This window comes from Taudactylus pleione, unplaced genomic scaffold (genome assembly GCF_031769625.1).
Source record: "Taudactylus pleione unplaced genomic scaffold, aTauple2 ptg000198l, whole genome shotgun sequence".
Lineage (NCBI taxonomy): Eukaryota > Metazoa > Chordata > Amphibia > Anura > Myobatrachidae > Taudactylus > Taudactylus pleione.
This window is the reverse complement of record NW_028284600.1, coordinates 13,762,604-13,787,498: the sequence shown is the minus strand read 5'-3', so window position 1 is coordinate 13,787,498 and position 24,895 is coordinate 13,762,604. Positions and strand designations below refer to the sequence as shown.

Below are 24,895 nucleotides of genomic sequence, written 5' to 3'. Positions count from 1 at the left end.
TGTGTGTGGGGAGAAGATGCAGGGTTAGCAGCGGTAGTATAGTGTAGGCAGTGTGTGTGGGGTGCAGCGTAGAGTAGTGTGTGTGTGTGGGGAGCAGGTGCATGGTTAGCAGCGGTAGTATAGTGTAGGCAGTGTGTGTGGGGTGCAGCGTAGTGTAGTGTGTGTGTGTGGGGAGCAGGTGCAGGGTTAGCAGCGGTAGTATAGTGTAGGCAGTGTGTGTGTGGGGTGCAGGGTAGTGTAGGGTGTGAAGGGAGCAGGTGCAGGGTTAGCAGCGGTAGTGTAGTGTAGGCAGTGTGTGTGGGGTGCAGGGTAGTGTAGTGTGTATGGGGTGCAGCGGTAGTGTAGTGTGTGTGTGTGGGGAGCAGGTGCAGGGTTAGCAGCGGTAGTGTAGTGTAGGCAGTGTGTGTGTGGGGTGCAGGGTAGTGTAGGGTGTGAAGGGAGCAGGTGCAGGGTTAGCAGCGGTAGTGTAGTGTAGGCAGTGTGTGTGTGGGGTGCAGCGTAGTGTAGTGTGTGTGTGTGGGGAGAAGATGCAGGGTTAGCAGCGGTAGTATAGTGTAGGCAGTGTGTGTGGGGTGCAGCGTAGAGTAGTGTGTGTGTGTGGGGAGCAGGTGCATGGTTAGCAGCGGTAGTATAGTGTAGGCAGTGTGTGTGGGGTGCAGCGTAGTGTAGTGTGTGTGTGTGGGGAGCAGGTGCAGGGTTAGCAGCGGTAGTATAGTGTAGGCAGTGTGTGTGTGGGGTGCAGGGTAGTGTAGGGTGTGAAGGGAGCAGGTGCAGGGTTAGCAGCGGTAGTGTAGTGTAGGCAGTGTGTGTGGGGTGCAGGGTAGTGTAGTGTGTGTGGGGTGCAGGGTAGTGTAGTGTGTGTGTGTGGGGAGCAGGTGCAGGGTTAGCAGCGGTAGTGTAGTGTATGCAGTGTGTGTGTGGGGTGCAGGGTAGTGTAGGGTGTGAAGGGAGCAGGTGCAGGGTTAGCAGCGGTAGTATAGTGTAGGCAGTGTGTGTGTGGGGTGCAGGGTAGTGTAGTGTGTGTGTGTGGGGAGCAGGTGCAGGGTTAGCAGCGGTAGTGTAGTGTAGGCAGTGTGTGTGGGGTGCAGGGTAGTGTAGGGTGTGAAGGGAGCAGGTGCAGGGTTAGCAGCGGTAGTGTAGTGTAGGCAGTGTGTGTGTGGGGTGCAGGGTAGTGTAGGGTGTGTGGGGTGCAGGGTAGTGTAGTGTGTGTGTGTGGGGAGCAGGTGCAGGGTTAGCAGCGGTAGTGTAGTGTAGGCAGTGTGTGTGTGGGGTGCAGGGTAGTGTAGGGTGTGTGGGGTGCAGGGTAGTGTAGTGTGTGTGTGTGGGGAGCAGGTGCAGGGTTAGCAGCAGTAGTGTAATGTAGGCAGTGTGTGTGTGGGGTGCAGGGTAGTGTAGGGTGTGTGGGGAGCAGGTGCAGGGTTAGCAGCGGTAGTGTAGTGTAGGCAGTGTGTGTGTGGGGTGCAGGGTAGTGTAGGGTGTGTGGGGAGCAGGTGCAGGGTTAGCAGCGGTAGTGTAGTGTAGGCAGTGTGTGTGTGGGGTTCAGGGTAGTGTAGGGTGTGTGGGGAGCAGGTGCAGGATTAGCAACAGTAGTGTAGTGTAGGCAGTGTGTGTGTGGGGTGCAGGGTAGTGTAGTGTGTGTGGGGAGCAGGTGCAGGGTTAGCAGCAGTAGTGTAGTGTAGGCAGTGTGTGTGTGGGGTGCAGGGTAGTGTAGTGTGTGTGGGGAGCAGGTGCAGGGTTAGCAGCGGTAGTGTAGTGTAGTGTAGGCAGTGTGTGTGTGGGGAGCAGATGTAGGGTTAGGGTAGTGGGATGCAGGATTAGTAGTACCTGTCCTGTGTTCTGTCCATGGAAGCTGTCTGTGACACTGGAGAAGAGACGGCAGAGGAGGTCAGCGCTGCAGATGGTGAGTAATTAAGGACTAATTAAGCTAATTGGAAACGTCCAATTGCTTAATTAGTCATTAGGGGGTGTCCAACAGGTCCCATAGCAAGTAGCGACAATTTTTCCTTAAAATATGGATTTTAGGAAAATTAGACCTGCTTTAAAGGCTCTCAAAAAAAAAACGTGCACCAAAAATCTTGCACCTGCTGAAAAAACCCAGCAGATGCGAGATTTCTGGTAAACTTGCACTTAATTGGATATGCCCCTATGTGTCTAAGTCATAGAGAAGTCAGTATCAGAGCATACTGTATGATTTCCCCTATTATGTATCTTTATCTGTTTATTACAGCCTCTGTTCTCTATCCTGAGGCCTCCAGAAGTTGGTTTATATTACAGGCCACTTATTGTGTGAGGGGCAGGGATACAGACTCAATAGATATTGCCTTATGAGCGGTAGCCCAGAGACATATATTGAGCCTGATGTTGGACGTGAGCGGCCAATGTTTTCAGTCTGAGTCGCCCTGCGCATTCCCCTCAATGGTTACCGCCGAGAGACGCAGAATGATTTGGGATGCAAGAGCTGTGGATTTCTGTCTGCGTTCCTGTGAGGTAACATGGGGGGTGTCTAACCAGATGCGGGTTTGTCACTGACAGCACCGACACAGGACGCCAGGTTCAGATGGAGAAATTGCACCTGCCATAGGACTGATGTAAGGGTTGATATTGCAACCGATGGTGCTTAGAAATACGCAATGAAATGGAATAGCACCGCTGACAGTGGGTGTCTCAGTAGGCTAGGAACCGGTTGAGAAATTAGCATAAAGTCACAGAGGCGGTTGAACCCATGTCTGTATGCATCTCAGAATCAGGCCCATTATATTCCAGCTGATGTGTCTGTCTGTGCATATAATACCAATAGGCTAGCACGCCCAATGGCTTACACCAGCGTGTCTAATTGCTATGACAGTACTATTCCTCTCTGTGGACTTTCCTTTTATGAGCTAAATGTGTGCTGAGTACTCTTGTGTACACCCGGCCCCCATTGTCGCGTCACAGTCTCAATGGGTGTGGTATACTTTGTCGACATTTAACATGTTGACATTTACAGTGTCGACACTTTTTCATAATATTGACAATGTGTTTTCAATGTAAACCTAACATTAACCCTAAAATTATATGTTGACATTCTAGCTGTCTGCATTCAAAATAAAATCATTAAGTCCGTGTCGACATTCGCAGTGTTGACATTAGGTAAGTGTTAACATGCCATGTCGACATTCTAAATGTCAACATGATGACTACATACCGTCTCCGTGCCATTGTGTATAAAGTGGTAGCTTGTCACACTACTCGGATAAAACCGCTGATGCCGGGAAGAAGGTGCGGAAATGGGGGCCTGGTTGTACACTGAGGACTCGGCATGCACAGAACAGGGTGCAGCATATGCCCGGATTGGGAGGATATTGAGCAAACCATTAGATGTTGGATATGCGTTATTCCATCCCATGTGCTCACCGATGATGAGCACAGTTCTCTACAGTACCTATAATAACTAAACCTTCAAAGCCGGTAGATGCTGTATCATGTAATTTGTTCATGTTTAATGTAACACACTATATGAGGCATCCCAGGGCCTGATTCAGCATGCGCGAAAGTTCCTAAGATGTACCACAGCGCACGTGTGACAGTGTGTATGCACAAAGGCATGGTTACTATTGAGATGCACGCTATCAGAGATGTCTTGGCAAGTGCTTGGAATTCCTGGGCGGTGACTGGTGGTGGCCATACAGATGTGTGGCCATGGTCCAGGGCGTGTTATACAGTATTACAGGTGTGTGTCGCTGTAGTGTTTGCAAACACAGCCGCTCAATCGTTCACTTTGGAGGCCATACACAGATGGAATATCTGTACCTGCCATAGGAATGGTGCACGTTTCCATGGTGCGACCACTAAGGGGCTCCAGGCCGGATTACAGTATCTATAGATGTTTCAGTCCTTGCACATCAAACGCACGGATGAACACCATGCAAGGACTTTGTAGTGGCATGTGCATAAAATTGCAGACGTGTGACCACCAAAATACACAGCCGTGTCTGCGTCCACCTCAGGCCCATGATATGTTGCTGATTAGACTATAACAGTGTGTTAACAATTTGACTTGTAAAGTAAAAAAAACTTTTTGGACTTTTTCAGTAGCTTATTAAAAAAAAAAAAATGTTCGATTGCAGCACATAACTAGGACTCTTGCCAGCCCCAATGAGCTGTAGTGGGTACATGGAATATTTCCAGGAGGGCAGGTATCAGTCTGATGATAATGCCTAGGTGACCAGTAGTGTCACTCCAAGGTTCCTGTTACATGGACTAGAGTACCATACCACATATGTCTATTATCCAAAAGGTAATATAATGTTTGGAACAATGAGTATACATTACCATGGCAACCATAGTTACAAGATATATAATGTAACGATCTGACAATGGACAGCTGCCGTTCTCAGCATCCCCCCACACCCTCCCCTTTTGCTCTGCTATTCCTTGACTACTGAGGAGGTCCATGAGTGACTGGCTTTCACTGAAAAATCAAGTTATAATGTGCTAGGACGAAGCAGAAACCAATTGCAAGTTATTTGGGTTTCTTTTCTTATTATTTGGATATAACTCTACGTTTCTTACGTTTATAACTCAGAGTTATATGGCTTCAATGCCAATGTCTCCTGGAAAAGTGAACACAATGTTAAATAACCCTGAGTTCGCTTACTGGGTCCGACGGTCCATGCTTCCTGCAGCTGACCTACCGGCAACTCCACTCTCTCCATAAGAGCGGGTGTGCAGTTCACTTCCGCATTTGGAGACTGTGGTCATATGACCAATGGCGCAGCACTTGGCGTCATATTCAAACCCTACCTCCTATATAAGTCCAACTCTGAAATTAGATCAGTGCCAGAGTGTCATGCTCACATATTGCTTCTGATTGCAGCCTGTAACAGTAGGCACCCAATCAAAGAACCACGACCTGTACATCTGCTCACAGTAAAGCCTTAATCTCCTTTTGGGGGCACCTGTCGTAGACCACCTGCACGTTGGACTCCGCAACTCTGATTTGGGTAGCACCAAACCAAGGACCTCATTCAGACCCGCTCGCAAGCGGGTCGATGGTGGGGCACTGCGCACGGAAGCCCCGTAGCGAGTGAGAAATTCACTAGTTCTGGGGCTCGCTACAAACGGGACAGGTGTCGATGTTGATCGACAGCTCGCCCCGTTTTGTAGGCGGGGGGTGGTGGCTGGTCAAACGGAGGCGTTCTTGAAGGAACGCCTGCCATTTGTGGGTGGCACTACTGACATCACCCGTGATGTCAGTACTGAGCTTCCTGCTCTATTTGAGCAGGAAGCTCACTGGGGCTTGCGGCAGACGAGACCCTACCACACGGGTCTTGTTGCAAGCCCGATGGTCACGATAATCGCGGCCATCACCTGGCCACTCACAAAAGCTGTGGGTGGTCACCACAGCTTAGCGAGCGGCCAAGAGGCCACGTTAAAAAAAAAAAAAAAGCGTCCGCCCTGATTCAGAGCGAGCGCTCGCTTTTTGCGAGCGCCTTTGAATGAGGTCCCAAGTTCAGAAACCATCCATTGCTTTTCCCTGAGATTGTGACAGTACCAAACTTGCTAACTAATATCTATGTTGGATTGCTGCTTTAAGAAAGCTGCTGCACCAGGTGCGGTTTAATAGAGGAGGGAGCCTGTGTAAAATAGACACAGTTATAGGAGAAACCAGCGGGTAGCCACTGACAGGGTGCAAGAATAGGCTTCCTACATACATCACATTTTAGAAGTGGCTCTCCCCACTAAACTGAAGTGAGCCTTCCGTTGCTCCTACACAACCCACCAATGAAAAGGAATGGCGTAAGAAAATTAGAGAGAGAAATAGATGTATTCGGGAAGGCATAGCAATGTGAAGCATCAAACAGGAAAGAGGAGAATAGACTAAATCTTTGGGAGAGGAGAATAGAGAAAGAAAAGAAGAGGAATAAGAGAGACAACAATACGCTAGAGAAGAGGTACAGAGACAAAAATAAAGAGGGAGGCAGAGTGAAATAGAGGTAATTGTGAAGAGTTACTCTGTGGAGGTGACAAGTAGGTAAGATTTAGAAGCATAACGTCCAATCAAAAGGAGAGAGAGATAAGGGAATGTGAAAATTTAGTATACAAAGCTCAAGGAGGAGGAAGGCAAAAAAAATAAATTGAGATACTGAAGCAAGATAATGAGAAGAAAAACTGATAGTAGTAGAATTATCAGTGACTGAAGAGGAGATTTAAGAACAAATTTAAAGTACTGGAGGGGTAAGTGAATTACAGTAGCAGCAGCAGCAGCAAGCAAAGTGACAGACTAGGCATAGTACAGTAGAGAAAGCAACTAGCAACAGAACAGACAGCAACCACCTAGCACTGCAGGGGGAAAGACATGAGCTGTTATTGGTACAGGAAACATTGTTACAAATCTTTTCTTTTTTTTGTCAAAATGAATGTTATATCAATCTCCGTAGAATAATTGATAGTCATTTATTGTTATACTAATTGTTTTAGAGCCATTTATATGAAGATTTATATGTGTTGTACCGTGTCAAGCTCCTTATGAATATCCTTATGTTCATCCTTCCAACTCCCTTTCTGATAATAAAGATGATTGCAAAGGTGTCCAGTTATTTGGGGTCTTTTCCCGGTTGGGGAACTTGCCTCTCTTTGTGTTGGGGTTGGTGATGTAGGGTTCGTCATGACAATTATCCAATAAAACCACCATGTAGGTAGGAAAAAATTGTCATCAGGATACAATTGAAGTCTTCCAATAGACACCAGATTCAATCAGATTGCTTTGTGTAATGGTGGGATAGCCATATAAATATTAGGCTTGTTGCATATTCCAATGACTGTAATTGCAAATAGTATGTTTGTTAATTATTGAAAGTTTCACTTGTTCTCTTGCATACCCTCTGTCATCCTAGTCCAGCGTACTTCACTTTTACATACTAATCTTCTTCCATTGGTACCGTTGTGGAGTACTGGGGTCAATATAGATTCTGTGATGGTGCAACTGGACTCGACTTCCCACAAAGCAGGGTTTTGATAGGTGACGTTTATGCAGTAAGTGGTTGAGCTTACCTAATTGTCCTGGGGATTTATCAGATAGATATGATGATCAAGGAATGCCCAAATACCAACATTGTTGAAGAAGTTGACCACTGGACTGACTGTGCTATGCAAGAACCAAGTGGCTTTAATTGCCAGCTCCTAGTGAGCAGTCTTATAGAGAGAAGTCCAAACCAAACATTCGTGATGGAGATACTGGTCAGAATCCATGCTACAGTAGTTGGTAGCATCAAAAGGATTGTCATGCCTGCCCTAATAGGCATGGGACCACAAGTAACAACCTTGCAGGAGTCATCATTTTCTTAAGTATTAATAAAAAAATATTTCCTTTTGCCAATCCATACATACTGTTTCTGGCTCTACCCGCAGGTATTGAGGTATTGCACATCTTACTTGATTATTATTATTACACCTTAATTATAGGCGCCACAAATGGTCTGCAGTGCCGCACAGAGGGCAAAACAATAAGACAGTACAGTACAATACAGCAGCCCAGTGATTCCCAACCTCAAGGCACACTAAAAGTCCTGGTTTTAGTGATATCCATGCTTGAGCATAGGTGGTTAAATCAAAATAACTGAGGTACTAATTAAGTCACCCGTGCTCAAATATGGCTATCCTTAAAATCTGGACTGTTCGTGTGCCTTGAGGACTGTGTTTGGGAATCCCTGCAGTAGGCATATAACAAATGGCACTACAACTCAACACAGCCACTGATACAATGGAAATAGCGTAAACTTACACCTGTTCCTATTATTGTGGGCGCAGGTAATGGGTCTAGGTCATCAGAAGAAACTATAACAACGGAGGAGTGGAGTGCGGGGACAGAGAGCTCAAGGAGGAGGTCTAAGAGTGTAGCTTGTGTGTCAGGTGAACAGGCCGGGAAGCCATCTGTCAAAATGCTGGCGTCTAAATCCTGAATCGGGACTAAAGACAGGCGTCGAAATGCAAACTCCTGTCTAGATCCCAAAGCAAGAATCTTGCCAAATTGCTTCCCGAAGCCAGCCATTGTTAGCTAGTAGCCGCTGGGGGGTGGGGAGAGTGTTAGGTTTAGGCACCCCCGGGAGGATTTAGGGTTAGACAACCCCTTGGGGGGGCTTGGCTAGGGTGGGGGTGAGGGGAATGTGGGGGTTAGGCACCCCCGGGGAGGGTTATGTTTAGGGTGCGGGAAGGGGGGGTTAAATTTAGGCACCCCCCAAGGAGGTTAGGCTTAGGTACCACCAAGGGAGGGTTAGGGGGAGAAGGGTAGGCCTATCCAGAGAGAAGTTATAAGAGATACCGTTCTGTGAACATGCCAGATTTTATTACATTAATGATCTGTGTTCTGCCAATCTACATATAAGTAATTTATATATTAACTTATTAGTGTTGTGCTCCGTTAAGCTCTCTATGAATATCCTTACATTTATCCTTTCTCACTCAGTTTTCTGACTCCTATTGATAAAAATCGTTCCATTAATATTAAACGGTTATTTGTGATCTCGTGCCTCAGTTATATTACTCATCAACACTTGATTGAAACGGCCACAGTTATTTTTGACTCCTCCCCCTTAGTGCAAATACAATTCACATTTACTAGGGAGTATAGCGGGAAGGGCATCAAAAACGCTTCTGCCTGTTTTAATCCGATGAATGGAGGAACATGCAGAAAAGCTTGTGACTCTTTTATGCTGGGTACACATTAGACGATTTTTTTAATGATTTGCCCAATTTCAACGGATTGGAACGTCAAATCGTTCAAATAGTCAAGTGTGTACGGACTATGCGCTCACCCACGCTGTCGTCCGTCGCATCTTCAGGTCGGCCCTACATGCAGCTCAATTCAAAGATGCGACTGGTGATGACGTGCATGTGGATACGATTGGGGAACTACAGATCATGCAGTCTTTCACCAAGTCGTGCATTGTACAAACCACACGATATGTCCGTCGCATCTGCCGTCAGCTGGATCGTCCAACTCATCTTCCGTCGTGTACCTACCTTTAGAGACGTGGACCTTGTGAATCGACAAATGGTGCGTTATTTATAAACAAGATAACAGATTTAAGCGTCACCTCGTGAGCTTATTAATTAAAATAATGGGAGGTCTTGGGGTTCCGTGCTCTCTGGCTTTTGACTGCTACTGGTGTTGCTTATAATGGCTAGTCCGAATACCTTCTGTAAGGCTGCATTCATACCAGTGTTGCATGCAGGCAGGGATGTTGTAGACCACTGATAAGGAAGTAATATGAAGTCTGATTAACCTATCAATGGGCATCAGAAGAAGTGTGACCCACTCCTTTGGCTCTTAGTATTTCAGTTTTGATTCCCAATTATGGGCTGCTCTTTGTTTTGATGTCTGTGTGCAAAGTAACTATTGTGAACTTACATCATTTTTATTGTTCTCTGTTCGTAAACTAATTTACCATTTTGTCTTTCTGTTAAGGGAAAAGTTGCACAAACTGCTTGTATGTCAGCCTGCAAGCATCTCTCCACATCGCTAACACAAATGCTGCTGGACAGTGAGCTGAAACAGATTAGCATGGGCGCCATCCAGCAATTCAACCTTGATGTCATCCAGTGTGAAGGTGAGTTCCGCGCTTACTTTATTTAACCAGACACTTTCTGTAACAGAAATATGCATAGTATATAAAGGGATGTAGTCAGAATGTCGACATAAGAAATTCAACATGGTCTGAAAGTCGGCAATCGGAATGTCGTCGCGAGCTTATAATGCCGACATGATCATTATGTCAACATTACAAAAGTCGACCGTCACAATGTCAACATTACAGGGTTAGGGCTATCCCAGCAGAAAACCGTAATGTCAACATTGTGTACGCTGACATGTCATGTCGGCATAATGTCCATGTCGACATTCTGATGTGGACATTTTATACCACACCCTAAATAAACTTCAATATTGCATTAGAAAGTAGTATTTCTATTTACAGTAAATAGCCCCAGCATTAAAGAAGAAGATAAAATAGTAGATATAGAGATAGCAGGGGCTGGCACAGCATTCAGCGGCTCATCGGGCATGTAAGCCAGAACATGCCTATCTGTGGTTTATAGACTAGTCACTTCTGAACTGGATGCAGCATGTAACCATAACAGGTCTAATTGTATTACCCCCAGTCTTTTTCAATAATATAAAGTAACTGCGGAAACTTCCTGGATCCCATGGCAAGCGTTACCATTCAACTTGAAATCACAATGAATATATGACTTTTGAAATGTGTTCACTCACCAGTAAATGCACTCTATGGGGTATACAGTATTAGTAGCTGTCTAGGGCCGTACTGTGCCAGTGCATGTATTTTACGGGGGAACTTTGCTCATGTCAACGCGCCATTAAATTTCAGCTTGTATGCGTTCAGTTTTGTACAGGCATCACGCTAATTAACAGTGCCACCTCAGAAATGTAGACGTACTATATGGCACAGCTTGGGGAGTATAAGCCTATCTGCATTAGGAGTTTCCCCAGCAATGTCATCAGCCCTTCATGACATCGACACGTTTTGTGCCCTCATTAAACATGTTTCCAGACAGGCTGGCGACTCTAGTGGTCAGTGACTGGGGTTAGAGGCCATTATGAGTGGGTGGAAGAGGTATTTACTGAACAGTCAACAATTATTTGGGATTTGTATCGGTTGGCAGACTTGGCTTCATTACTAATGATTACTCTTACTTACACAAAGGTAGAGACAATTGCCATTAAGGATACATCAAAAAAACAAATGTCAGAATCGAATTTCTACATAATAAATCAAAAATAATTAGCTGCATGAATATATAGTTCTCTGCTCTATTTATAGTTTGATGCTCAGTAATGTAGACAAATTAAGTTAATTTTTGTTTTGACGTTTTACTTTAATTATATATATATTTTTTAATAAAGTAATTTTTATTGACTATTTTTTTCACTTTTTAAGTATATAATACAACAGTACATGAAAATGAAAACATACAAATGAAAAATACAGTACTCATACAATAAAAAATAATAAGAAAATATACAACCACAGATGGTCAATATATTTTGACATAGTAACACTGATTTTTCATCAGCTAAATATAGTTACCTCAACATGAATTTCCTTTTCAAAAAGTAATAAGTACAATAAAACAGAATCTAATTTATCTTTCATATTAGACAGTGTTGAGAAATATTGCATAAAATAACAATATCACAACATATAATAACAAAAAATAAGTAAAATAGAGACAAGAAACAATAACTAGTTCCACACTCTGTGAATCCTTCACAAAAACAAATCTAAACCAAGATTTAATTTCACAATATATATTATATCGAAGGTCGTATTTCAACTCTATCCATCTTGTCCAAATGCAATCAAATTTAGACTCTGCCTTGCGAGCAAGGATAATGCTCATGTCCCACAGTTGTATTAACTAAAGAAACCCACTCTTGAAAATCTGGCCCATTGGGAGCCAACCATGATCGAGCCAGTTATGTGTTGCTCTGTGATGGATACATAGGTTTGTATTTACTAGTTTTTGCCTTTCTGCTTTCCGATTAAAAAAAATATCCCTTCAGTGGCTGCATAATTGGCCACAAAAAAACAAAAACAGTCTAGTGTGTAGCCAAAGTAATACAAATTTCCCCACGTGATTGGTGTTCCTCTTCACCAACTGCTATTAGATTGGCAGGAAATATATCCCACCAATGGAATGGTAGTCATTTTTTACATGTGTCCACTGCACCAGCGATGGAAGATGACAAGGGGTTTTAGGACCCTCGGCGAAAGGAAGTCTGGTATCAGAGCCCCAGTGATAGGCTAAAGCCTATTGTATCATCCCACCACTACATCACAAGACAAATTAAGTGCTATAGCGGTCCAGCTCATCATCCTCTCTAGAACCTAGGGTACAAAACCTCAGTGTAAGTACTGTAATGGGAATACCAGTGGGACAGAGCAGACTTTAACTTAGTTTAAAAAATCTGAATCACAGAACATTCCCATAACAAATATCAGAATGTATTATTATTTATTATTTGTTTATTTACAGTTTCTTATATAGCGCAGCAAATTCCATTGCGCTTTACTATTTGAATCAACATTAACATTATACTGGGTTGTAAAAGACAGACAGACATACATAAAAGACATACATAAGGGTAAGAGGGCCCTGCTCGCAAGCTTACAATCTATAGGGAAATAGGCGTTGATACACAAGGATAGGTGCTATATATTGCAATTTGGTCCAGCCCGATTGCAGATGTTCTTGGTGGGCTGTATAATGTACCTTGGAAATTTCCACCTTTGGGACAGATATCTGACTGTCTGTCTCCAAAACGTACAAATCTCACAGGGGTTGGATACGTTCTGTGTAGAACAAATAACTGTATCTGCTGGAAGCATGTAGACGTAGTAGCTTTACACAGAAGCTTCAGCGCTGTTCCCCACTCCTCATCACTAAAGGTACCAACCATAGATACCCAACCGCTATGCAGATTGAACAAAGCTTCACTATGGTGAGATGACATCATATAACTGTAAGCAAATTACAATAATTTCATAGGGCCCAAAATCAACCCAAACTCAATTCACTGGGGAATTCACAGTAAGAGGAGGATCATCCGTAAATTGGGCATCCAGGGCATGTCTGAGTTACAAAAACTTGTAGAAATTCGTAGCCGGAATATTATATTCTTCCTTCAATTGAGTAAAGGATTTCATAACTATTTAAGTATAACTGCACCACTGTGCCAATGCTTCTTTTATCCCAAACCTGTCTTATAGAAAGAGTGTCCAAATCAGTGTCCGTAAACTGGAATAATATATGTTCCTCATGCCATGAATGCTTGAATAAGCAACGGGGAACTACACCTGGAATTCTTACCAAGAAGCATTTGCATTTGAACTTAATGTTGACCTGTATGTTTGTGCAACAACCCCATAATTGGGTTGGTTATGAAATACCGGCAGTCGGGATGCCAGCTGTCAAAATACTGACAGTAGAATCCCAAACCGGGATACGTAAGTATACTATCCCCCCCCTTCTGCCTCTAACCCTCTCCCTTTTAGTGCCTAAACCTAACCCTCCCTCCTTGGTGCTTAAACCCCCCCCCCCCCAGTGGTGTCTGTAGCCTAACCCTAACATCCCTCCCGAGCATAACCCTAACCCCCTCTGTGGTGCTTAGACCTAACCCTCCCCCCCTTGTGGCTCATACCTAAGATGCCAGCTATACTTACGTTCGGGATGGCGGCTGTCGGGATTCCGGCCTCGGTATATAAACTGGCGTCAGGATTTAAACGCCTATGTTTAGTCCCGGGTCGGGATTCCGACGCCGGGATGTCAACAGCCGGCATCGTGTCCATCGGCAAACTATCTACTTCCCCCATAAACATTTCCCTACATTTATTCTTAGACTTCCTTACTGTAGAGGAATACCAAATTAGTGTACGTTTATTACACGTTTGGTCTACGTTTGTTTGCCATTATATTATTTTTCCATGTTACCATCCATTCTCCATTAGGACAAAATGGTGGCACAGTGGTTGGCATTGCTACCTCGCAGCTGAGGTCATCGTTTTGATTCCAACCACGGCCTTATCAGTGTGGAGTTTGCATGTTCTCACTGTGTGCTCCAGTTTCCTCCAACATTCTGAAGACATAATGGCAGGTTATTTGGCTTCTGGCAAAATCTACTCTTACGTATCTGTGTAGTAGAGAATATTATTATTATTATTTATCAGTTACTTATATAGCGCCAACATATTCTGTTGAGCTTTACAATTGGGAACAATTGGTAATAGTACAAGACTGGGTAATAACAGATAGACAGAGAGGTAAGAGAGCCCTGGCTGCAAGCTTACATTCTATAGGGAAATAGGCATTGATACACGAGGATAGGTGCTACCTATGGCATATTGCCCAACCAGATGCAAATGTGCTTGGTGGGCTAAACTAGTTATTCTACTATAAGTCCTGCAATATCAACTTTTTTTTAACTAGGAGTTTCCATGACTGTAACAGGAAAATAAAGGTAAGTGTCTTGAATGCAGAGGTTCGTGGCTATACGGGGGAACATGTAATTTGGTGAATACACCTTGGAAACATTTACTTTATGGAAATAATATGTCGGTGTGAGTTATTCTTTATTACTTGATTTAATGTCTGAGCATAACATTTTGGCATTAGCTCCTATTGTATGTATTGGGTTTAAAGCTGGTAATATCTGGGATATCTTCATTTTTGTATCTTTAATGCCCATAATTTGGGACCAGCGGATTTCATACATTCCCATCATTCAGTTTATTGGTGTCCTACTCAACATCTCCACTTACTAAGCTGCCAAGCAATGGGGTATCCAGGGTATTATAGCAACAACCCATTTGCCTCTATTACTAAAAATTGTATTTCAACACTTTCATCTGCATTTGCAGTTTTAGGGGTAGATGTACTAAGTCTTGGAGAAAGATAAAGGGGTTGATGTATCAATAAAAAGAGTGGAGAAATACACCAGTGGAGAAGTTACCCATAGCAACCAATCAGCTTCTATCTATGATTTTATAGAATGTAGTTGATGAATGCTACATCAAAGCTGATTGGTTGCTATGGGCAACTTATACACTGGTCCCCTTCACCACTCATTTCACTGCTTGATACATCGAACCCAAAGCACCAACCAATCAGCTTCTAACTGGCATGTTACAGGCTGTGTTTGTAAAATGACAGTTAGGATCTGATTGGTTGGTACTTTGTCTCTCCACTTTATCTCACTTTCTATGGGACTGCTGCCATAAATATCCCAACACTTTCAGATCTGCCAGTCTCGTGATGTAGTGGTGGGATGATACAATAGGCTTTAGCCTATCACTGGGGCTCTAATACCATACTCCCTTTCGCCGTTTGACCTAAAACTCCTTGTCATCTTCAATCGCTGGTGCAGCGGGCACATGTAAAAATGACCACCATTCCATTGGTGGGATATATTTCCTGCCCAATCTAATAGCAGTTGGTGAAGAGGAGAAACACCAATCACGCGGGGGAATTTGTATTCCTTTGGCCACACACCACACTGTTTTTGTGTGTTTTTTTGTGGCCAAATATACAGCCACTGAAGGGATTTTGTTTTTTATTGGAATGCAGAAAGGCAAAAACTAGAAAATACAAACCTGTGTATCCATCACAGAGTAACACGTAACCTGCAGTGAAAAATACACATTGGTCAAAGATGGGAAATATTACATAAGAAGCACAATGGCAAACTTACGAATATAAAGATAGGCAATCTGTTAGTAATAAGGGAGAAAAGAAAAAACAGGCCCCGGATGTGGTCCAAGCAATACAAAAACTGACAAAAAGGGAGGGTTTGCAGGGGGGATGGCTAAAGAATAGTTGGGGGGGGGGGGAGCATCTAAGAGGAGTTTCATCTCACACCAGGAAATGGTGTGGAGACATCTATGAATTTGGGTGTGAAGAGTAAAGGGTCAGTTATCGCTATAACTTTCTCATATGAAGACAACCTGTTAAGTGTGGGCCATCTTATGAAGGAGGCTTCCACCCACTTCATTTCGAAAATACAAAATAAAGTTTGGAAAGGAAAAGGTCCAGGGAGGGCGATCCTGAATCCATCCTTGGAGGATGCACTTTCTAGCCACCGCAGAAACCATTAATAGTAAACCTTTTCCACCATGAGTGATGTGGATGGAAGGGTCCACCTCCACACCCAAGATGCCCACTCAGGGGATAGAGGAGCATAATTTAGCAAGCAAGTGGAAGCATAAAGCTGAATCTGCCTCCAAAATTGTTTAATAGTGGGACAATCCCACATGCAGTGGAAGAATGATGCATCCTGCTGTTCACATTGCAGACATGAAGTGGAATTGGTGAGACCAATTACAAAACAACGTTGCAGGGATGGATAGCCTCTATAAAAGTATCAAAACCATCTTGCGATAAGAGTGAGCAGTCAGGAATAGGAGATTGTAGTAAGGATCGAGTCAAGAGATAAATGGGGAAGGGGACTAACCAATGAGAAAGTCCAGTACGTACAGAGGCATAATCGGAAGCGGAACATAAACATTTATAGTGAATGGAGATGATCCTGCCATCTAACAGGGGGGGGCTGAAAAACATGTTGTCAAGGTTATTAGACCAGTCAGGACCCTCCAGATGAGTCAGCCAAACACACAAATGGGATGTAGTTCATATCCTGGTGGCAGGGATGCCAGCGCTCAGAATGTTGGTGTCGGAGTCCCGACACCAGTCAGAATCCCATCACCAGCATCCCGACAGTAAGTATTGGGGTTAGGTTCTAGGAGGAGGGTAAGGTTTAGGCTGCAGGAGAGTGTGTTAGATTTAGGCTACGGGGGGTAGGGTTGGGTTTAGGCTACAGGAGGGAGGGTTAGGTTTAGGCTGCAGGAGAGTGTGTTAGGTTTAGGCTGCGGGGGGTAGAGTTGGGTTTAGGCTGCGGGGGGTAGAGTTGGGCTTAGGCTGCTTGCAGAGAGGGTGTGGTTTAGGGATAGGTTTAGGATACTTACCTGCAGGTGTCATTATCCTAACCCAGTCGGGATGCCACTGTCGGGATCCTGAGTGCCGACATCCCGTACCCAACCCACACCGACAATCTGATGTTTATGTGCTGGGACTACCTACTGAACTTGTAGCAGGACACTACCTGTTTTTTGTAACAATTTCTTTAATTTGGGGGTTTTCGGATATTTTATTTTGTATTTGTTTTGTTCTATTTTCATTTACAAGATGCAGGACCAGCTGCATTGTTTTGTGCTGCTATTTTACCCAGCGGACCACTTTCAGCAGCTGGACAGCATATATTGTAGCTTAGTGAGAAGGACACCAGCAACCGCCGATCACCACTGAGCGCCACGGCTCAGCGCTGAACACAACTTGAGAACAATAACTGTAGTCCTGAGTGTCTGTCAGGTTCTGTTGTAGTGAATCAGGAGAAGGGATGGGAGTGTTAGAGTTCAATCTACTTCTACTCTATCCAAACTGAATTGATACTGTACATGTCAGCAGATATCTATTGCTAAGCTATCTAACTAGATCACCTGCAATCATGATTGACGGTCACTTATTGTCTACCACACGACAGCAGAAAATAATACATCCTCTAATCATCACTTGGGGGACAAGAATGAAATATTGCGTATCATGGAGATCCGTTTTACAGATCTACTGCAAGGTGTACTACAGGTTGAGTCTCCCATTTCCAAATATTCCGAAATACGGAATTTTTTTGGCATGACTGAGATAATGAAACCTTTGATTTTTGATGGTTCAATGTGCACAAACTTTGTCTAAGGCACAAATTATTTAAAATATTGTATAAACTTACCTTCAGGCTGTGTGTATAAGGTGTATATGATACATAAATGAATTTCATTTCTGTACACAAACTTGGTTTGAGCCACAAAATTATTGAATATATTGTATAAAATGACCTGCAGGCTGTGTGTATAAGGTGTATATAATACATAAATGCATTCTGTGTGTATATTTGGGTCCTATTCCCAAGATATCTCATTATGGTATGCAAATACTCCAAAATACGTAAATATTCCGTTATCCAAAATACCCCTGGTCCCAAGGATTTTGGATATGGGAGACTCAAGCTGTATTGCTCTATGTGCAATGTGTGGGCACGCCACCTGTTCATGAACACCTGTGACCAGGGTACAGTCATCTTCACCTATAGTAACCCGCATCATCTTAACGTTTGATATGCTTATCAGGACTCTTTTTTTTTTTTCCCCTAGAATTTGACATGGCACGCATGTATAATACTTTCCTGTCTTACACTGAGGGGGGAGATGTATCAAACCTTGGAGAGAGAGAAAGTACCAAACAATATGGTTCGAACTGTCATTTTTTTCAAACGCTGCCTGTAAAGTGACAGTAGGGGTAAATTTACTAAAGTGCGGGTTTTTAGAAGTGGAGTTGTTGCCCATAGCAACCAATCAGATTCTAGCTATTCTCTTCTAGAAGGTGCTAGATAAATGATAAGTAGAATCTAATTGGTTGCTATGGGCAACATCTCCATTTCTAAAGGGCCTCACTTATATACCCCTTAGAAGCTGATTGGTTTGGTACTTTATGTCTCTCCACTTTATCTGTCTCCAAGGTTTGATACATCTCCCCATGGATCTTTCGTATGTCGCCATCTCTGCTGCTCATCATTTTTTTGAGTGTACTCTTCAGTGTTCTCTGCAACTTGCTGTGTATATACATGTCTTATGTTCCATGCACACAATTACATTTCTCTCAAAATTTTGGCACTTTGTTGTCCAACCAACCACTACATTGGGCCAGAAAAATGTGGCCCTCCGTACTGTAGAAGTGGTCCTGCACCATTTTACAGTGAGGGGTTAACGGGGAACTGATCCAGGGATTACATGGCCGGGGACCAGGAAGGCGTTGTGACCAAGTGACATTGCTCAGTGAGGATAAGCCAGGTTACACGATTCAGTGGTTGGGTAATGCAGTAGAGCAAGGTTTATGCACATAAGTGAGAAAAAGACACTGGAGCTTGAAAATCCTGACATATAAAATAAGTGATTTGAGCGGAGTAATGGCTGTGTAACAGGCCCCCGGTGGGTACCTTTATTTCAATTGGCCAATTATAAAATAAGCAGTCTAATCACTGTCAGAATGGCGCATGCACCACTTTTTTTTTTTTTGGAGGGGGGAGGATGGATTTATTTGAAATTTTTTTTTTAACAGACATGAAACCATTGATTTCAGCTGCACAACATTTTGGCAAGATAAACGCTTAGGGCCTAATTCAGAGCCGCTCGCAAGTGGCTCGATGTTTGGGGACTGTGCATGCGCCCCGTCCGCGTGCGCATACTCGAGCCCCGTCCAGCGACTGCAGCTCAGTCGGGGGCTCGCTACAAGACAGGGCGGCTGTCGATGGTGAGTGATAGCTCGCCCCGTTCTGTAGGCGGGGAGGGGGGGTGGCTGCACAAACGCAGGCGTTCCCTTAGGATAAATGATATGGGTCTCGTCGCAAAGCCGATGGTCGCGATTATCAGCGAGCGGGTCTGAATCAGGACCTTAGTCTGCTGATAGGAAAGAAACAATAGAGAGGAGACAAATGTAAGAAGATCTAAGAGCGATGCAAAGTATCAAACCATTGTCTTTCCTCATTTGATTCTGAGTTGTAAATAAAGCAGTGACAATTCCGGCTGCACCTATGCGAACACCCGCCTGTATTCAGCTATGTGACCGCACCTCCCCTAATCCTCTCGTCAGCATTGTTATCTGCATTTGCACCAGACCTATCCTTGGTTTGCTAAACTTTGCGAGATCTGTCTGCAATCAGAAGTCCATGTACCTCTGACACAGGCCCTTGGTGTCACATGTATTACACATCAACATCTAAGGTGGCTTTGAACTCCATATACTAATTGGAACACATTCTGCCTAAAATAGGGAATCAATAACATCTTTTTGGATTTTGACAATATTTTCCATTAATTTGTATTAAACGAGACTACCGAGACTTGCTCTGATGTACGAACGTGTAATGGCTTATATTCCATGCCTCTAATACCCTGTCCTTCCCCATATGAGAAGAAACGGAGAGTGAATGTTACACAATAGCTGAAGATTCCACTCTACAATACAGACTTTGATTGATGAATAGGGAATCTCTACGTCTGAATACATCACAACAACACATATAGTATATACTATTTAAGCACAAACAAGAGCGGCAGATCATTTTAATAACAATTTATTTTTGCAGCAAGGAAATTAATATGTTGTGTCGCACAGGAGCAGATCTGGACCAAAAAGATGCTTTTGTTGTTTGGATTTCATTCATAAGGTCTGTCAGGCTCTCTCTGTGCATCCCTGTGTTCCTCGTGATTTATAACCTTTCTCATTGGCCTCCTTCAGCTTTCCTCCTTTGACATTTTGGGATTAATGGCTACAATGGTGACAGTTCCATTAGCACTCAGAGTGTGCAAATAACTCACAAATGGCAGGTAGCTTCCTACTGTATTGATAAATGGGGTTTTAGGTTTTACAGACACAGAAGGGGAGGTGTGTTCTTCAATAGCCTACATTTTAATGTGCAGAATTTAACGACCGCTGAACTATTTTTTTAATCATCATTTTTTAGTTTGCAAACTGCTGTAAAATGATCTCGGAGCTAATATGCAGTGTTGTAAGCATTAAATCATCAGATATTATTAATGCATGTCTGTCATATAAGTTTTTTTCTAAAGCTGAGCCAGAAATGGTGAGAAAACATTCGCTATATGTATCGTGTGCGTGTTTTTGTGGTCGCACCTTGTCTTCGGTTCCTTGCTTCTCCTAGATTTCCTTTTTTTTTTTTTCGGAAAACATCTGCAGGAACAATATGAAATAGAATGCAAAACAAAATCCGCTAGTGTCCACGGGTTACCTGCATGAAGAGAACGTTGATCATGGTCAATATTATAATGACAGCAAAGAGTTGCACGCTACAAACCATGTTACTGCATTTGCCGACAACCAAAATGCTGCTGTTCTCAGTTATAACTCAAGTCAATCTCTGTTTTTTAGGGTTTATAATCTGTTGAAGACCAATAACCTTCTCCAGTATTTCATCTAGAACCAACTAAACAAGAAAATGCGGTTGATTTAAAAATTGATTGTGTACAGTATGCTTCCAACCCATTCCTCATTATAGGACCATATCTGGCTATGTATTAACCACACTGACTTGTACATTATAGCGCTGAACATATACAAAGTGGGCTGAATTATTGGAGGTGGTAATCTTTAATATCGTTACAATATGGGTAATCCGTGGTGTCATCTCTCCTGTCACAACCGACTACTCTGAACCAATTCTCCCAATTTGTAAATGACAGCACTTTTCCTGGCCAATCTTTAAATTCCCCCTGTTTGCGAACCAGGAGATGGAAGGCAAATCGCAATGTTACTAACGGAGCCGTCTGCTTTTTCTCAGCAATTATCACAGCGAGAAGTAATCTCTGGGGTACGGTAAAGTCTAAATAGTGATACAGCAATAAAAGTTCTATCACTATTCCTCTTACATCTTTACCATTCGTCTTGCATACCCTGCTAAAACTGACAAGCGGGATAAAAGATAATCTTTCGGAGACAACACGGCTTAGCTGTTAAAGCAGCCCGTATGGGGTTGTAATAAATATAGCTCCTCATTGGCTAAATCTAGGAGGTTAATTTACTAATGTAAGTGTTTTTGCAAAAGTGGAGCTATTGCCCAGAGCAACCAATCAAATTCTCATTTTCTAGAATGTACCAAATAAATGACAGCTAGAATCATGATTGGTGGTAACAACTCCACTTTTGTAAAGCCGCACTTTGGTCAATTTACCCCCAGGTGTCTGTCCATCCATGAGCTGTCTTCACTTCTTACATACTGAGTAGGAGTTTGATCACTTTGGCAGCATTCAAACGAAGTAGTTGTTTGACGTCAATTTCTAAACTGCAGTAGAAGAATAAAAGAAATCTGATTTGGTAGCTATCGGCTCTCCTAAATGTCCCCTACTGTATTAATATTTAAATCTGCAGCACAGTTGGTGTAATGGTCAGTATTACTGCCTCTCAGTGCTGAGGTCCTGGGTTAGACTCCTACCACGCCCATAATTGTGTGGAGTTTGTATATTCTATCCATGTTTTGAGGAGTTTCCTTTCACAATCTAATAATACACTGGAAGGTTACTTGGCTCCTGATAAAAAAGTAAACCCTAGTGTGTATGTGTGTACATGTGGTAGGGAATATAAGGCCTGATACAGACCCAGTCGGTCTGACAGAGTGCTCGCTCTGAATCAGGGCTGGTGTTGTTTTTTTAGAACGGCCTCCTGGCCGCTAGCATAGCTGTGGGTGACCACCCACAGCTACAGCCAGCGGCCATGATGATGGTCACGATGGTCAAGACGATCGCGACCATCGGGCTTGCGACGAGACCCTTGTGGTAGGGTCTCGTGGCCGCAAGCCCCAGAGAGATTTCGGCTCTAACAGAGCCGGAATCTCTCCACTGACATCACTCGTGATGTCAGTGGGGCCGCCCCCAAACGACAGGCGTTCTCATGAGAACGGCTCCATTTGGGCAGCCACCCCCCCCGGCCCACCCACCAAAGGGGGCGAGCTGTCACTCAACATCGACAGCTCGCACCCTTTGTTGCGAGACCCGGAGCGATGGATTGCCCGTCGCTAGCCGGGTCTCGCGCATGCGCACGATGGAGCCGGCTCAGTCGTGCACATGCGCTGTGTGCCACCATCGACCTGGTTGCGACCGCTCAGCGCTTGCGATCGGGTCTGAATCAGGCCCAGAGATTTTAAGCTCCACTGGGGCAGGGACTGATGTGACCGGCCAAATATTCTCTGCGGAATATGTGTGCACTATGTATAAGGAACTGGTAATAAATGCTCAACTGCACAAACTAAACAATTATTGTTGTTTTTTAGATTCCAAATCTTTATCCTCCACCTTTTTTCCTGCTATATCTGCTATTTATAGATTTTCATGCGATGTAGAGAATTACCAAGCAATTTACGTTCCAGTTCTATACTTGCTTCCAGCATATATTCATGGCTTTGTGCACAGTAACATAGTATATAAGTGCATTATACATTAAGATTCACAATGCACTGCAAAAAAGTGATATTCTGGACTTGCTTGTATAATTTATGATGGGTTGTGATGGCGTCCATACAGGCAGGTGTGTATAATGCGATGGATAAATTATGCATGGCCATCTGTACAGGACAGATCATATGATTAGGCCCTCCCCGGGGTAGGATATAAGGCAGATACGATGCACTTTTGTCTTTCTTGTGTCCCGTAAAACTTGTTCCTCATTTATTTACTAGCGCTGCGGAATGTTCTATTATTGCCATAGAGGACTGTCCTGACAGCTCTGCATTACGGCTGTGATGACTGCTACATCTTCATGCTCAATTGTTTTCCCTTTACAGGCTCCAGGAAATAGTTCTGAGGTATTTGTTGTTATAAGTCACCAGCACAATGCATTGTTATCATAGTGGATGGCTGTCTAGCATAGGAATGTACCGCATGTCACATGCAGATCTGTATGGACACTGAAGGTTATTAACTAGCAGAATATACGTTAAATTACGTCCTAAGCCATCTAGTTTTCAACCTAGCACATACACAGGCATGTCTTTAATTATATTCTGGACAGAGGGCCTGATTCAGAACGGATGGCAATTGCAGCTGTGAATTCGCACGGAAGGCAGCTGCTAAAATATGCTAATGCCTGGCCCAGCTCAGCCGGCATAAAGACGCCCACTGCTGCTTTCTCATATCCCACCATCTCGCTCTTCTGCATAAACATCGGTACATCGGCGCACCTCGACCAGTCACGCGGCATTTAAACCAGGTCTGACCAGCCGCAGACACTCGCACACAGAGGGCCTGATTCAGAGCTGAACGCTCTGACCAGAGCGCTCGCTCTGAATCAGGGCCCTCCTACCTTTTTTTGGAGCGTCCTCATGGACGCTCGCATAGCTGTGGGTTACCACCCACAGCTATAGCGAGCATCCATGATGATGGTCGCGATGGTCTTTACCATCGCGACCATCGGGCTTGCGACGGAGACCCTGCGGTAGGGTCTCGCTGCCGCAAGCCCTGGAGTGATTTTGGCTCTATCAGAGCCAAAATCCCTCCCACTGACATCACTAGTGATGTCAGTGGGGCCGGCTTGAGACAGTAGGCGTTCCCATGGGAACGCCTCCGTCTGGCAGGCACGCCCACCAAAGGGGGCGTGCTGTCAATCAACATCGACAGCACGCCCCCTTTGGTGCGAGACCCAGAGCGATGGAGAGCCCGTCGCTCTCCGGGTCTCGCGCATGCGCACGACGGAGCTCCCTCCGTCGTGCGCATGCGCAGTGGGGGACATCGACCCGCTTGCGAGCGTACTGCCGCTCATGAGCGGGTCTGGATGACCCCCAGAGAGCTCTCATGCTGCATATGCAATTACAGTGGCTAATTTATGCACGCCCATTACACAGCATTCAAATGGACGGACGTGCCTATGTTCTTCCGACCAAGTCATCACCCCCAAACGCTGAAGGTCTGACAATCACTTTGCGATGGGTTCCTCTGCCCGTCCATAATTGCAATGCGATCGCTGCGCATGCGAAGTGCGGCTTATACGTATGCGCGATGGCAAACTCATTCGGCGACCGTAGTTGCATTTGCGATCCGTACTGAGGGACTGATTCACTGATTCATTATGGATCTAAAGCTGGCCACACACTAGAACAACTTACATCCAACCAGCCAACTTGTTGATTGGTTGGAATGAAAATCTGGTAAGGAATGGGAGTAAATGATGATCAGAAATTTACTCCTAAATGCCAGAAAACAGATGAAAATGGTCGTCAGACAAGTTTGTTAAATGTTTGATTTAAACTGTTGTTTTATACAACAGTTTTGGTCCATTTTTCAGCGTCTGGGAACAAGTTGCTGATTGTATTCCTTACCAGATTTTCATTCCAACCAATCTACTAGTTGGCTGGTTGGACAGATAATCTTTAGATGTGTAGCCAGCTTAACTGTGATTACGCAGGTAGACAGCCGATTGTTGCGTTCTGCGCATGCCTATGCATCGCAGGGCACGTGCGCAAAGCCTCCACTGCGATCGCAGTGACCATCGCAGTGTGATTGACAGGAAATGACTGTTTGAGGGTGTTGACGTGGGGGTGGTCGGGGAAATGCAGGCGTGTCAGTGCGTTTGAATGCCATTACAGGGGCGTGCATAAATTAGCCACTGCGATGGCAGTGCGAGCTTTCAGTGCGTGTGATGAGGTTAGCAATTTCTGAGTAAGGTCAGACCTGTTGTAATTGTGCGTGAGGCTCCCATTGTACTCGATGTTACCGATGGTTTTGCAGACTTG

At 44.2% G+C, this 24,895-nt stretch overlaps 1 protein-coding gene across 2 annotated transcripts in view; it reads left to right on the top strand.

Moving 5' to 3' along the window:
* Positions 1-24,895, top strand: part of EXOC6 (exocyst complex component 6) — a 311,843-nt gene that overhangs the window by 223,388 nt on the left and 63,560 nt on the right. For both annotated transcript variants that reach the window (XM_088476992.1, XM_088476990.1), the window contains one exon: positions 9,446-9,587. In XM_088476992.1, coding sequence (XP_088333118.1) covers positions 9,446-9,587 — 142 coding nt within the window. The remainder of the gene's footprint in view (positions 1-9,445; positions 9,588-24,895) is intronic.